Source organism: Chiloscyllium punctatum, chromosome 1 (assembly GCF_047496795.1).
Source record: "Chiloscyllium punctatum isolate Juve2018m chromosome 1, sChiPun1.3, whole genome shotgun sequence".
Classification (NCBI taxonomy): Eukaryota; Metazoa; Chordata; class Chondrichthyes; order Orectolobiformes; family Hemiscylliidae; genus Chiloscyllium; species Chiloscyllium punctatum.
Window position 1 is genome coordinate 57,242,203 of NC_092739.1, and position 14,333 is coordinate 57,256,535.

General features: G+C 43.1%; 1 protein-coding gene across 2 annotated transcripts in view; it reads left to right on the forward strand.

Moving 5' to 3' along the window:
- Nucleotides 1-3,221: 3,221 nt before the first annotated feature.
- rbpjb (recombination signal binding protein for immunoglobulin kappa J region b) overlaps nucleotides 3,222-14,333 on the forward strand; it is a 93,207-nt gene continuing 82,095 nt past the window's right edge. For both annotated transcript variants that reach the window (XM_072565862.1, XM_072565944.1), the window contains exon 1: nucleotides 3,222-3,335. In XM_072565862.1, the coding sequence (XP_072421963.1) occupies nucleotides 3,316-3,335 (20 nt within the window). In that variant the 5' untranslated portion in view covers nucleotides 3,222-3,315. The remainder of the gene's footprint in view (nucleotides 3,336-14,333) is intronic.

Genomic DNA, 14,333 nt, shown 5'->3' on the forward strand with positions numbered 1-14,333 from the left:
CAAAGCCGTGTTGACTGCATTTAATCAAGCATTATCTTGATTATCAGATGGTCATAAATCCTATCCCTCAGAATCCTTTCTAACACCTTGTAGACGACAGACGTGAGACTTACTTGTCTGTAATTGCTGGGGATTTCCCTATTTCCTTTCTTGAAGAGAGGAATTACATTTGCCTCTCTCTAGTCCTCAGGTACGACTCCAGTGGAGAATGAGGATTCAAAGATGTTCGCAAGTGGTGAAGCAATCGCATTTCCCAAAGCAGCCAAGGACAAATCTGGTCCGGGCCTGGCGACTTGTCAATCTTATTGTTTGACAAAATTTTCTGCACATCAGCTTCCTCGATCTCTATCCCCATTTCAGCATGCACACCTGCTCTTCAAAGGTTTCATTCACTGCAAAGTTCGTTTCTTTCATAAAGACAGAAGCAAAAAACTCATTTAGGGCTTCCCCTACCTCCTCAGACTCCACACACAAGTTCCCTATGCTATCCCTGATTTGCCAGTGCATTTTGCATCTAGAGAAAGGCAAGCAATGGTAGGAAACACAGCTTACAATGGATACAGTCAGTACGGTGTCACTTCTTCCCTGCACCCCCCATCTTTATCCCCTTTCAGCTTACATTACCCCAAAAGCCCATTTCCATCCATCATCCCCATGTGGAGACCAACCATAATAAAGTTTACCTCCCTAACAAACAATATACAATTCCCTGACAGGTGGTGCTGGCCCTACATGACTGAACTTTGCCCATTCCCTGGACTGTAATCGAACAGATGCCCTGACTATGAATAACACAACAGGATAACTAACTGGGAACAAGTCCCTGGAGTATGTGCAGATTGTGTACCTTATTAATGGTATGGGGAACCCCTGACTGACAGTTACCTCCCCCGACCAACTTTCCTCCACCTATTTGGTTGAATAAACACACAGCACATTTGTCACACAAACAAATGGCATGTGCTGTAGGTGCTAGATTGATGTCTTTGTACATTGTTCATAACAGCAATCTTCCCCCAACATCCCTTCCAGTCCTCTCCAGATAACAGAATATATATAAAGCGATATTGATAGTCTTTGGCTCTGGCTGAAGCAGCAATTTGCTAACATGCATGGCAATGCAATGCATGGATACTGCAAGAGTGCAGATAAGCACTAAATGATTATTGCTGAAAAATGTGTTGCTGGAAAAGCGCAGCAGGTCAGACAGCATCCAAGGAGCAGGAGAATCGATGTTTCGGGCATAAGCCCTTCTTCAGGAATGAGGATGGTGTGCCAAGCAGGCTGAGATAAAAGGTAGGGAGGAGGGATTTGGGGGAGGGACATTGGGAATGAACCTACTAAATGATTATTGAAAGAGCAAGCAAGCAGACCTGAAATGCAGTCCAGTTCAACCCTTAAATGGGTTTCTGTCCCTGTGTACAAAGTGCCCTTGCAAGTCTTTCAATCCTGGTTGCCGGAATGCCCTGCAATGCAAGTTTGTGCTTCCTAAGTGACCTGCAAGTCAATTAGAGATGTACCATGATGAATGGCAAGTATTAAGATGCAGGAGTACATGGTGAATATGGATCATGCCTTGAAATGGAGTTGCACGGTGAGCAACATGGGGGGGTCCATCACAACCAGAGATGAGTTGAAGTAGCCAGGTACCTGTTCTAATATACACATCCAGAATTCTTGACGTCCAGCTTGGTTGGCATATTTCGTCAGATAGGAAGTTATATATTAATGAGGCAAGTTGTAGCATTTAGTAAGGTTAAAAATCACACAACACCAGGTTATTGTCCAACAGGTTTATTTGGAAGCACTAGCTTTCAAAGTGCTGTTTCTTCATTGTGTGGTTGTGAAGCAGGACTATAAGACACAGAAATTAAAGCAACAGATTAGTCTCATGCAGCTGAAATAATATATTGAACAACCCTAGATTGTAAAGTCTTTCATCTTTTAGAATGGGTTTGCTGGTTTTGTTTCTTTAACATGTAAATCCCAGAACTTCTTTTAAGTCACATTCTCAAGATAACTATGTTCACATCCAAATCATTTATATAAATGACAAAAAGTAGTGGACCGATCACCATCCTTGTGCCATTCCACTGGCCACCCACATTGCTGCTATTGCTCTGCTTCATTCCTATTGTCCCTATTTCTTTCTCACTTTCTATTTCTGTCATTTTCTATTTCTCTCCTTCATTCTCTCTCTTTTTTTCTCCCACCTTGTTTCTCTCTGTTGTTATTTCTCTCTTTCCTGCTCATTGTCACGGTCTTTATTTTTCTCTATCATTATCTCTATTTCTCTCTTTCTCACTGTCTCTATGATTCTCACTTTCTCTATTTCTCCCATTCTCACTGCCACTATTTAGGAGAAGCAATGGACTTGTGGTTATTATTACTAGACTATTATTTAAGAGACCAGTTGATGTGATGGGGACCCAGATTCAAATTCCACCATGGCAGATGGAGAATTTTAATTTACTAAAAAAAAGTTTGGAATTAAGAACTTCATGATGACGTGAAACTGCTGTAGATTGTCATGAAAACCCATCTGATTCACCAATGTCCTGAGTGAAATAATGTACTATCCTTACCAGTCTTGCCTACATGTGAATCCACACCCACAACAATGATAGATCATTATCTATCCTCTGAGCAATTTACTATTTCTCAATTTCACCCTCACAGTCTCATTCTTACTACCTCTCTCATTCTCACTGTTACTCTTTCTCTTATTCTCACCGTCTCCCCCTCTGTCTTATTCTCACAGTCACTCTCTTTCCAATGTCCCTTTCAATCATTCTGAATGTCTCCCACTCTTTGTCCACCTCTCTCTCTTTGTCTCATTAACATAGAACATAGAACAATACAGCACAGAACAGGCTCTTCGGCCCACGATGTTGTGCTGTCACTCTCAGTATATCCCATCTCCCTTTCTCACTGCTTCTCTCTTATTGTCTTAGTATCTCTCACTGTCTCCCTTTGTCACCACCTCTCTTTCTGTCTCATTGTCACTCTTTCTCAGTCTGATTCTTAGTGTCTCTCTATCTCATTCTTAGTCCCTTCATCCCTGTCTGTGTCACTATCTCTATCTCATCCTCACTCCCTCTTCCTGTCCCTGACTCAACCCCAACCCCTACCCCTCTCACTCTCCTTTTCTCCCACTCTGAAATCTCGCGATGCAGCCGCTGCAAGATCTCGCGAGATGTGCTCCTCCGCCCCGCCCCGCCCCGCGTGGGTTGGTGGGGGTACGGGGAGGGAGGGAGATGTAAGGGATGGGGCGGATTCTCGCGAGAGTTGGAGTTGGCTGAGAGTTTGTGGAAGATGGCGCCTGTTGTGACAGGGTGAGTGTCCGATTGGAGGGCTCTCGATGCCCGCCGCCCGCTGCCGAGCGCCGGCCTCGCCACCACGGCTCCCGGAGCCGCTGCTGTGGAGGACGGGAGCCGGCCTGGGCCGGCAAGCGGCGGCGGCGGGCCGTCAGCAGCTGCTCATACGGCCCGGGGTCCCTATTGTTTGCTCCGTGTGTGTGTTTTTTTGTGTGTGTGACTCCAGCTCCCCGAGTGTCGGCCGTCAGCCGGGGCCGGGCTCTCCGATCCGGGAGCTGCCGCTTGGCTCAGTGCGTAGGGAAGCTGGGTGGGAGGAGGTGTTGAAGGGGAAGGAAGGACAGGGAGTGCGGCTCGGCTCCACAGGCCCGGTCCTGAGCCCAGCTCGGGACTGCTCCTCAGCTCACCTCCTGCCCGGCCCGACCCGACCTGACCCGACCCGACCCTTTGGGTGTTTATGTCTTTTGGAGTGAGCCCTGTCCCCGAGGACCCCGGCCAGAAGATGCACCGTTTCTCTCCCTCCCCGCACGGTGGAGAATGAGGAGGCAGAAAGGCCAACTTTGTTTGCGACTTGATTATGCTGAGTATCCGCTGTCGGACACCACCACCAACCCCCTTCCCCTCTCTTTTCGTCTCCTGAGACTTTGTTTCTCGCTGCTGATGACAGCGATTTATTTTTCTAGTGTTTTTGGGATTTTAAAAAAAAATCAGTTTCTTTCTCCTGTTCCTAGTATTCCACTGACGGTGGTCAAGGTAGTTTGTGTGTTGACATTATTGGGCTGTTTTGTCCGTGTTCCCACCCCCCGGTGAATGGTCGCCTCTGAGCCCTGTCACTATTTCACTGTGCATCGCCAGGACTAACAGTTCCCCTGGTGAAAGGACGCAGCTGGTTGGGGATTAACCCCAGCCGAGCGAATCGAAGCTACTCGCCTGTGGCGCAAACAAGCGTGCTTGTACGCATCAGGGTATCTACAGGGAATTGCTCCAGAAACTGTTGCGTCCTCTGGGAGTTTTTCTTTCTAGTTCCATTTAACGTCCGCCCTTCGCGAACGAGGATACTTGTAATGCAATAGTGTTGACCGTTTCCATAAATTGCCGTGAATAAGTTGATGGTTCAGATTTATCTAAAGACAGTTGACATAGTACAGCGACTGAAACTCAGCTGTAATGCTCTCAGTACTGTTAAATGCTGTACTGCAAACTAGTTCATCAGTGTGAACTTCTTTTCAGCTAAGCATTATAAATGTCAATAGTCTTCCCCAAAACTTGTTTATTTGTGCCTATGTGAGCCACAGTGTAAGGCAACATGATTTATTACTATGCATACATGTTCTGAAATCTTAATTTTTAAAAAAAATAAGAATTAATTCTCAGTTGGATGGGGATGGATGTGTGGGGTGGGGCAGGATTTATTGTTAATTGCCGAGTGCCCTGAAGATGATTAAAGTCAGCACATTTCCTGCCCTTGGAGCGTAATCAATCGTTTGGGGTTTTCTGATCATCTGACAGTTCAAAGGCAACTTCTATTGGAAACTTTTTTTTATTTCTAGATTTGTAAAATGTATTTCTAAAGATCAAATTGCCACTGTAGGATTTGAACTCTTATTTCCTTTGTGTGATCAGTCCAGTGGCATAACTACTGAAATATGTATTGAAGTGGAATTAGCCTTCCATACTTGAGAATGATGAACAGTAGTTAGGTGCTGTGAAGAGAATGCTGTAACTTTTGTTGAATATTCTAGAATCTGATATTATTGTGCAGTAACTGCATTTTGCTGCTGAATTTTCTCTACACTTGAGTGCTTTAAACATATTGTGTTATATTGTGAGGTCATCTGTTCCTACAGCAAAGCTTACCCTGAAGATGACCTGCCTCTTGTGATTCAAACTTAAATCTCCATTGAGAAATGAATAAATTCTTAAAATTTAAACTCAGCATTGAAAATTTGTGGCAGACTTAATTTAGTTTTGCTATTTCCATTGTCTGAAGTGGCAGTCTTATTCTGTGCATCCTGTTTATTTCAGGTAATCTATGTGGATAGTTTATTCAAGTCTAGGTCAGAAGAAGTAAATATGTGGAAACAAAATGCTCAGTGATTCTCTGACATGATGCCAATTAAATAAGCTGCTTTGCCTGGAATGGAACTGAGCTTGTGTTCGGTCATAGATTGCTTCAGTATCTAAGGAGTGCAAATGATGCTGAGCAATACACAAGTATTAGTCAACATCCCTGTTTGGGGATGTATATTGTCAGGAAGGCAATAGTAGAAACAGATGAAAATGAATGGCCTAGAACACTGCTGGAGTATACTTGTGTTGATGTGACTACAATGTTAGACCTCCAACAATCACGGTCATCTTCTTTTGTGCTAGGTATGACTCCAACCTGCAAAAGAGCTTTACTACCTGATTTGCACTGTCTTCAATTTTGCAAGGGCTCATTGATGCCACACTGATGCAGAATTATACCCTGATAATATATGAAAACTAAAAAGCATGTGTTAAGTGAGAGGTTTTGATGTAGAATTGCTCTCAACCATCCATCTCTGTAATCTCACTTGCCTCTGCCTCATCCTTTTATCTGCTGAAACCATCATTCGTGTTTAAAAGGAATGAAAACTTGACTGTTCTGATGCACTGCTAGCTGTCCCTCCAAAAGCATTCTTTTCTTTCAACTTGATGTCACTCTCCACTCTGCCTGTATCCTATTTGCACCAATCCCAGTTCACACAACATTCATGTGCTCACTGAGTTACATTGACTCCTGGCAAGAAATATTCCAATTTTACAATGTTCAACCTTGTTTGCAAATCCTTCTACACCTCGATCTCAGTACTGTTCTTCAGTTCCACGATGTTGTAAGATATCTGTGCTTGTCAAATTCTGGCCTCTTAATAATGCCAAATTTTAAGTGCTGCACTATACTCTAACTGCATAATCTTTTGAGTTTCTGTCTTAAATAACTTTGCCTCTCGAATAACTTGAAATCTTTGACCAAGCTTATGGATGTCTGACTTATGAAGAATCTCATCGGAATTGAAACATTAACTTTTTGTCTCTGCAAGGGCATTGCGATACCTGCTTGGTTTTTCCAGCTTTGTTTTAAATCTGTAAACACCACTATGTGGCTTGGTGTCAAATTCTGCTTGATGTTGCAGTTGTGAAACACCTTGGAATGTTATGTTATGTTAAAGGTGCTATCAAAATAGAGGGCTTTGCACTGCTATGCCTTATTCACACATACTGTCTTTGACATGTACTCATGAATTGACTCTTGCATCATCATTTTTCAATATACATTTAATTAGCATTAAACTAATTTGACATTGAGTATCTGGATTTGATTTTTTAATATTGGATTCATATAATGCTCAGGCTGTGTGCTGGTGATAGTCTCTATTGTGATGTTGATGAAAGGTGATCCAGTCTGTAGAACTTAGCTGGACAGTCTAAGAAGGTGATTTTCTGTAGTAAATAAATTGGAAAGTTTTGTTCAATGGCTTAACTTAGTAGTGCTAGAAACTTGTTAGATAAATGTGATAAAAATCTGTTTCAAGTGTCCACATTGCTGTGTTGTTATGGTAATGAGTGAGTAGGACTTTTATTGCTGTGAAGTATGAATGAAAATAACTTTGAACATGGGGAGAATTCTGTTTGCGAAGTAATTTTTCTCTTGTGCCTTAAACTTGTAAAGCAAAAAACTTGATATTGGTTGATACTATAATACTGAGGGTATGCTACATTGTGAGAAGATGCTTTTCGATGCAATCCTAAACATAGAACTAGTCTCACCTTGTGGTAAATATGAAATGTCCTGTGAAGCACAACAGTTAAATACATGTTAAGGAAAATATCTATCCTTCAGTAAACTCATTTAAAGGAAAATCTGGCTATTTTACTTTTTGTTAATCATTCATTGAATGTGAACTTTGTCTGGACCAGCATTTATTACTCATCCCTGGTTGAATTTTGAGAATTGCTGCTCATAGTTATAGAGATGTACAGCATGCAAATTGACCCTTTGGTAGTCCATTTAGTGTAGGTACATCTGCAGTACTGTTAGGGAATTGCAGGGTTTTGATCTGGTGCAAGTGAACTAACAGCAATATATTTCCAAATCATGCTTATGCATGGCTTGTAGGGGAGCTTGCAAGTGACGGTGTTCCCGTATATCTGGTGCCCTTGTCCTTCTGAATGTTAACAATTGTGGGTTTAGAAGGTGCTGCTCGAGGGGCCTTGGTAAATTTCTGCTGTGTATCTTGGAGATGGCGCACACTGTTGCCACTGTGTCTGGTAGTGAAGGGATTGACTGCTCAAGGATGTGATGTTATTTGAGCAGACTACCTTGCCCTGATGGTATCAAGTTTCTTTGGACCTGTATGTATTGAGACAAATGGGGGGTATTCCACCACTACGTTTTGGAGAAGCTTTGCAGATTAGGTGGAGAGTTACTCACTGCAGGACTGCTAATTTCTGAATTCTTGTAGCTGCAGTATCTATATTACTCATCGAGTGGTAATCCACAGGGAATTGATAGTGGTGGAGGGGTGGGGTGGAATTCAGTAATGCTAGTGCCAGTGAATATCAAGGGGCAATGATTAGATTCTCTTCTTGGAGATGTTGCTTGCCTGGCACATGTACTACGCATGTTCCTTGTCAGCTCACGCCTGGATGTTGTCCCTGTCTTGCTATGTGTGCATGTGGAATGTCTGAGGAATCATGAATAGCATTGAATATTGTTCGTTGATGTTTACACACCCCACTTCTGACCTTTTATGGGGAGAAGGTCATCAAAGCAATTAAAGATGCTTGGAACTAGGACAGTGGAAGGAATTCTGCAATGTTCTGGAGCTGAAGTGAATGACCTTCAACCCCAACCTCAACCTCAGCTAGATTTGAATCCACCAGTTTTCTTACTGGTTTCTGTTGACCCTCAATTTGCTAAGATTCCTTGGTATGGCACCTGGTCAAATTATATCAGACAGTCACGCTGGTCTTCCTTTGGAATTCACCTTTTTTATAGCCATATTTGTACCAATGCTTTAAATACGTAAGGAGTTAAGTTGCCTTGGCAGAATCCAAACTCAGCATCAGTTATTACTAGCTGAAAATGTGTTGCTGGAAAAGCGCAGCAGGTCAGGCAGCATCCAAGGAACAGGAGAATCGACGTTTCGGGCATAAACCCTTCTTCCTCATCAGTTATTACTATGCAAGCATGCCTGATCAGCTGTTGATGACTCCTTCTGTTGCTTTGCTGATGATCAGGAGTAGAAGGATAAATTGGTCCTTTTTGTGCACAGGTCATACCTGGACAATTTTCCACGTGTCAGGTAGATGTGAGTGCTGTAGATTTACCAATACATCTTGGCTAGGGGTGCAGCTTGTTTGAAGCAAATCTTCAGTGTTATGTAAGTGTGTGCCAGGGTCTGTGGTCTTTGTGGCATCCAGTGACTTCAGTCCTTTCTTGATATCATGTAGGGTGACTTAAGTTGGCTGAACCACTGGCATCTGTGATGCTAGAGACTCTGGAGGGAGACTAAGGTAAATTTGTTAACTTTGCCCTGCTGGGCGATGAATGTTGCAGCCTTCTCTTTTTTTTTTGTCCTGGAATTTCCCATTATTGGTGATGAGGATATTTGAGAGTTATTTCCTCTGGTGAGTTGTTTAATTGCCTGCCATCATTCACTCCCAATGGAAGTGACAGGAATGTAGAGTTTAATTCTGAAGTGTTGATTTGTGGAATCTCTCAACTTTATCACTCGCTGTCTATGTTCTTTGGCATGTAAGTAGTCCAGTGTTGTAGCTTTACCAAGTTCATGCCTAATTTTAGGTACTTCTCCTGGTAATGCTGCTGGCACACCTTCCTGCATTCTTCATTGACCCTGGGTTGATCCCCTGGCTTGACAGTCATTATAGAGTAATGGATATGTTGGGTTATGTGGTTGCAGATTGTGTTCCAGTTCTGCTGATGGTAGCCCACAACACCTTGTGGATACCCAGTCTTGAGTTTCTAGATCTGTTACATTTAGCACTGTTGTAGTGCTATGCAAAGTTATGGAGGGTACCCTTAATGTGAAGATAGGACTTCATCTCCTGTGGATTTTGTAGTGGTTACTCTTGTCAATCATGGACAAATGCCTCTGTGTCAGGCATATTGTTGAGGCTGAGGTCATGTACGTTTTTTCTTCTTGGCTCCTTCATCAGACTGCAGACTCAGCCTACCAGTCATGTCCTTTATTGTTGCCACATTTAGTGTGAAATGTGGAAGAATATTTACATAAGGCAGATTGGAAATTTGGACCACTTTTCCCTAGAAGATTGGGGATGATGGCTCAATTGAAACCTTAAAGACTTAAACTCCAATTCTGGAAATCTATCTATTTATTTACAAAATAATGTGACTTAATAGGCTTGAAAGGCTCCTGTTTCTCTTCATATGGAGACTTGAACATTCTTGAAACTCAGAATATTATACAAATACATTGATTCTGAATTTAGTTACACTTTTGATAAGGTCCCGAGTGTGAGACTGCTAGCAAAAGTAAGAGCCTATTTAACCTAAGGAAACTTGGCAAATTGGATACAGAATTGGCTGAGTGGCAAGAAGCAATGTGTAATGGTCGAGGATGTCTTTGTCACTGAAAGCCTTGTTCAGAGGAGCTCCACAAGGATCACAATTGGGCCCCTTGTTGTTTTTGGTGCACCAATAAATGACTTAGGCTTGAATATAACAAGATTGATCTATAAGTTCATGAATGATTAAAACAAAATTGGGTGGTTAATAAATAGTGAGAAGGAAAGCTAGAGGACCATATGAACTGGCTGATCAGAAGCAAATGAAATTCAAGCTGGATATGTGGGAGGTGATGCATTTGGGCAGGACAAACAAGGCAAAGGAATACGGTAGGTAACACTCACTGGACCACTGAGGTTGAGAGAGACCTTGCTGTGTGTGTATAGGGGTCCCTTAAGGTAACAGGATAGGTAGAAGTGGTTAAGAAGGCATATTTGTCTTTATTAGTTGAGGCATAGAGTTTGAGGAGGGAGATGATGCTGGAACTGCATAAAACATTGGTTAGGCCACAGCTAGAGTATTATGTGCAGTTCTGGAATCAAAATTAAATTGGTATGTGATTGCACTGCAGAGGACCTTTTACTAGGATACTGCCAGGGCTGGAGACTTTGAGGAGAGATTAGATAGATGGGTTATTTTCCTTCATGCACAGGAGACTGAGGGGGGAATCTGACTGTGATGTATAAAATTATGCGGAGCATAGATGGTAGATGGGAAGAAACTTTTTCTCCTAGTAAAGGAATCAGTGTCTAAGGGTCATACCTTTTTTAAGGTAAGGGGTAGGAGGTTTAGAAGGGATATGAGGAAATTCTTTTCACAAAGAGGCTGGTGGGAATCTTGAATTCACTGCCTGTAAGGGTGATAGTGGCGGAAACCCTCATAACATTGAAAAAAGTATTTAGATGTACTCTTGTGATGCCAAACCATACAAGACTGTGGGGCCAGGTGCTGGAAAATGGGGATAGAATAGATAGGTATTTCATTGGCAAAGAATCAATAGGAGGAAGCATCTTTTACTGTGCCGTTGAGCTCTGTGACACTAAGCCTCCTACTACTATGCCATGCAATCTTTCTAGAACTAGCTCCAACCATCAAACTACTTGCCAAAAACTAAATGAAGCTCTCCTGTGCAGCACAGCACATTGTAAAGTAAAGAATAAACAAGCTCTAGTTCTATAGGGAGTGGTACATTTTCAGTTAATGACACTGCTAAACCACAAGAGAAAATTTTGTCTTGCTGTCTTAATGTGCCTTTCAGTGCAGAGCTCCAGTTGGCTTTATTCTGTATTTTATTTAATACTTTAAAGTAAATGGCAGTTTGACAAGTTTTAAAGGTCTACAATTTAATCCAATTTAGCTTTAACGTGCTAATTTTTAGAGGTTTACATCATCTAACCAATAACTGAGCTCATTAAATTATTTTTTTTGAAGGGGGAAGACTTGGCTGCTCTTGTCATACAGTGGTTTCCCGGCCCTGGAGTGAGAAGGCTTGGGTTTAGGTCTCACCTGCTCCAGGAGTGTGTAATAACATCTCTGGAAAATATATTTTTTTTAAATGTGGAAGACCTTGTCAGTTAGAAACCCTAACTGGGTGGCTACTCTTTCATTCAAATTTTAATCTAGGAGGTGGGCAAAACAGGATCTGAGCCACATTATTTGCTAGTAGAGTGGGAAGAGTCTCTGAATCGCTAATTAGTACTCCTTATTCAAATTATTATAGAGTCACAATTAATCTGTTATCTGTTTTGGGACTTGACTTTAAAGAGTTCCAGATCCTGACTCTAAGAACTGAATTTAGTGAGTAGATTTTGAATTTTCCATGGAAGCTTCCCTTGCAGCATTGTACTCCACAATAGCTTGAATTATTGAAATGTTATTTGCAGTGCCACTTTTCTGGGAGCAATAAAATCTAGCAGCTTTGAAAAGCAGAGTTTAAGTTTGATTTGATCCCTGTAAGGTACTTATTTATCTGCTAACATTTAATGGATGAATACATCAGACCTTGCCCTGTGGAAATACCAAAACTTTTGAGAGGAACTGTGGTCAGCATAACTAATTGAAATAATCACTTTCAGGCCAGTGGAAGAAAGAAAACCCAATCAGTAGCACTTAACTGTATTCTGGATCAAGATGTGAGATGACCTCGTAAATACTGTTAAGTCAACATTCTCAGCAGTCGATCTGAATTATGCTTAACTGTTGGAAGGAAGTCCTGGAAGCTGTTTTGAACGTAGTGTCCGGTTCAAGGTTGAATTCCAGATTGGTGAAAGTGCTTTGTATTGGTAAATTTTAAATCTTAAATAAAAGCATTCAATATATTTTAGTGGAGATGTTTTATGTTAAACTTCAGTATATAGAGTAGGTGTTGTCATGACTGTGACTACTATTTTACAATATTGTTATAGTTGAAAAGTTTGGTGCTGGTAAAGCACAGCAGGTCAGGCAGCATCTGAGGAGTAGGAGAGTTGATGTTTTGGACATAAGCTGTTCATCAGGAATGTGAAGGGGAATGGATGCTGAGAGATAGAGGGATGGAGCTGTGACTGGGGTAAGGTAGCTGGGAAGGCGATATGTGGATGCAAGTAGGGGCTAATTGTGATATGTCAGTGAAGAGATTGGAGCAGATGTGGGAAGGAAGATGGAGTCAAGGGGACGGTGCTGAGTTGGAGGGTTGGATCTGGTATGAGGTGGGGAGATTTGGAAACTAGTGAAGTTGATGCTGATGCCGTGTGGTTGAAGAGTCCCAAGGTGGAAGCTGGTGTTCTTCCTCCATTTGGTGGGTGGCTTTGGTTTGACAGTGGAGGAGGCCAGGGCTTGCTTGTCCTTGGGAAAGGGAGGGGAGTTCAAGTGGTTGACCACAGGGTGGTGGGGTTGTTTGGTGTGTGTCCCCCAGAGATGTTCCCTAAAACCCTCTGCGTGTTGGTGTCCTGTCTCATCAGTGTAGAGAAGACCACATTGAGAGCAGTGGAGACGGTAGATGAGGTGGGTGAGTGTGTAGGAAAATCTCTGGTGGATGTGGAAAGATCCTTTTGGGGCCTTGGACAGAGGTGAGTGGGAAGGTGTGGGTGCAGGTTTTAAACCTTGTGTGGTGGCAAAGGAAGGTGCCGCATGTGGAGGTTGGGTTAATGGGAGTCTTGGAGGGAATGGTTTCTGTGGGACGCAGATGGGGATCGGGAGGGAAATATATTGTTGGTGCTGGGGTCTGATTGTAGATGTTGGAAATGGTGGAGGATAATGCATTGTATCAGGAGACTAGTGGGGTGGAAGGTCTATCCTTGCCGTTGGAGGGGTGAGATTCAAAGGCGGAGGTGTTTGAAGTGGAGGACTACTGGAGGGCATTGTTGATCTTGTGGGAGGGGACATTGCTGTCTTTGAAACAGGAGACCATCGGAGATGTCCTGGAGTGGAATTGCTTCTCCTGGGCGCAGATATGGCACAAGAATTTGGAGTAAAGGATTGCATTTTTACAGGAATGAGGGTGGGAGGAGTGTAGTCAAGATAGCTGTGGGAGTCGGTGAGTTTCAAATAAATGTGTTGAGTTGGTCGTTGGAGACAGACTGAGAGGTCCAGGAAGGGCTGGAAAGTGTTTGTGAAGTTGAACTATTCAACCTCATGGGAGCATGACATGACACCGCTACAGTCATCCGTGTAGCGGAGGAAAAGGTTGGGGGTGGTGCCAGTGTAACTACGAAGTATCCTACGAGGAAGTAGGCATAGCTGGGGCCCATGTGGGTGCCTGTGGCTACCTCTTTGGTCTGCAGGAAGTGGGAGAATTCGAAAGAGAAGTTGTTGAGGGTGAAGCTCCTTATACCAATCAAATGTCGGACAGGTACTAGTTAGGTCAACAGGAGAGGAAGAAATGGAGGGATTGGAGGCCTTCGCCATGCTGGGTGGACATGTGTATGGACTGGATGTCCATGATTAGGCTGAGGTGTTTGGGATTGGGAAAATGAAAGTCATTGAGGAGGTGGCAGGTGTGGGTGCTGTCCTAAATATGTGGCAAGTTCCTGGACCAATGGGGGCAAGTTGGTGTTGAGATATGAGGAAATAAGTTAGGTTGGGCAGGAGCAGGCAGAGACAAAAAGTCAACCGAGATTGTGGATGGCCTGGGAGGTGTGGTTGAGGGGGCGATGGGAGGAGGTGTCCGTGAGTTGGCACCTGGTTTTGGCGATTGTAGAGGTCAGTGCACCGAACCACTGATGGCTCCTCCTGGTTTAATGATGAGGTTGGAGTTAGAGGGGAGGACTGCATGATGCGAGAGTGAGAGGGGTTGACTGCCTCAATCTGTCCTGAGGTCAAGGGAAGGTACGTGGCCCAAACGGCGTGTTCAAGAGGATGGAGTATGTTGGGAGTGGGAGTCATGATTGAAAACATAAGCATGGCAGCGGTGGAAGAAAAGTTCAATGTCACATCACATATGGAATTCGTTGACCCAGGAGCATAGT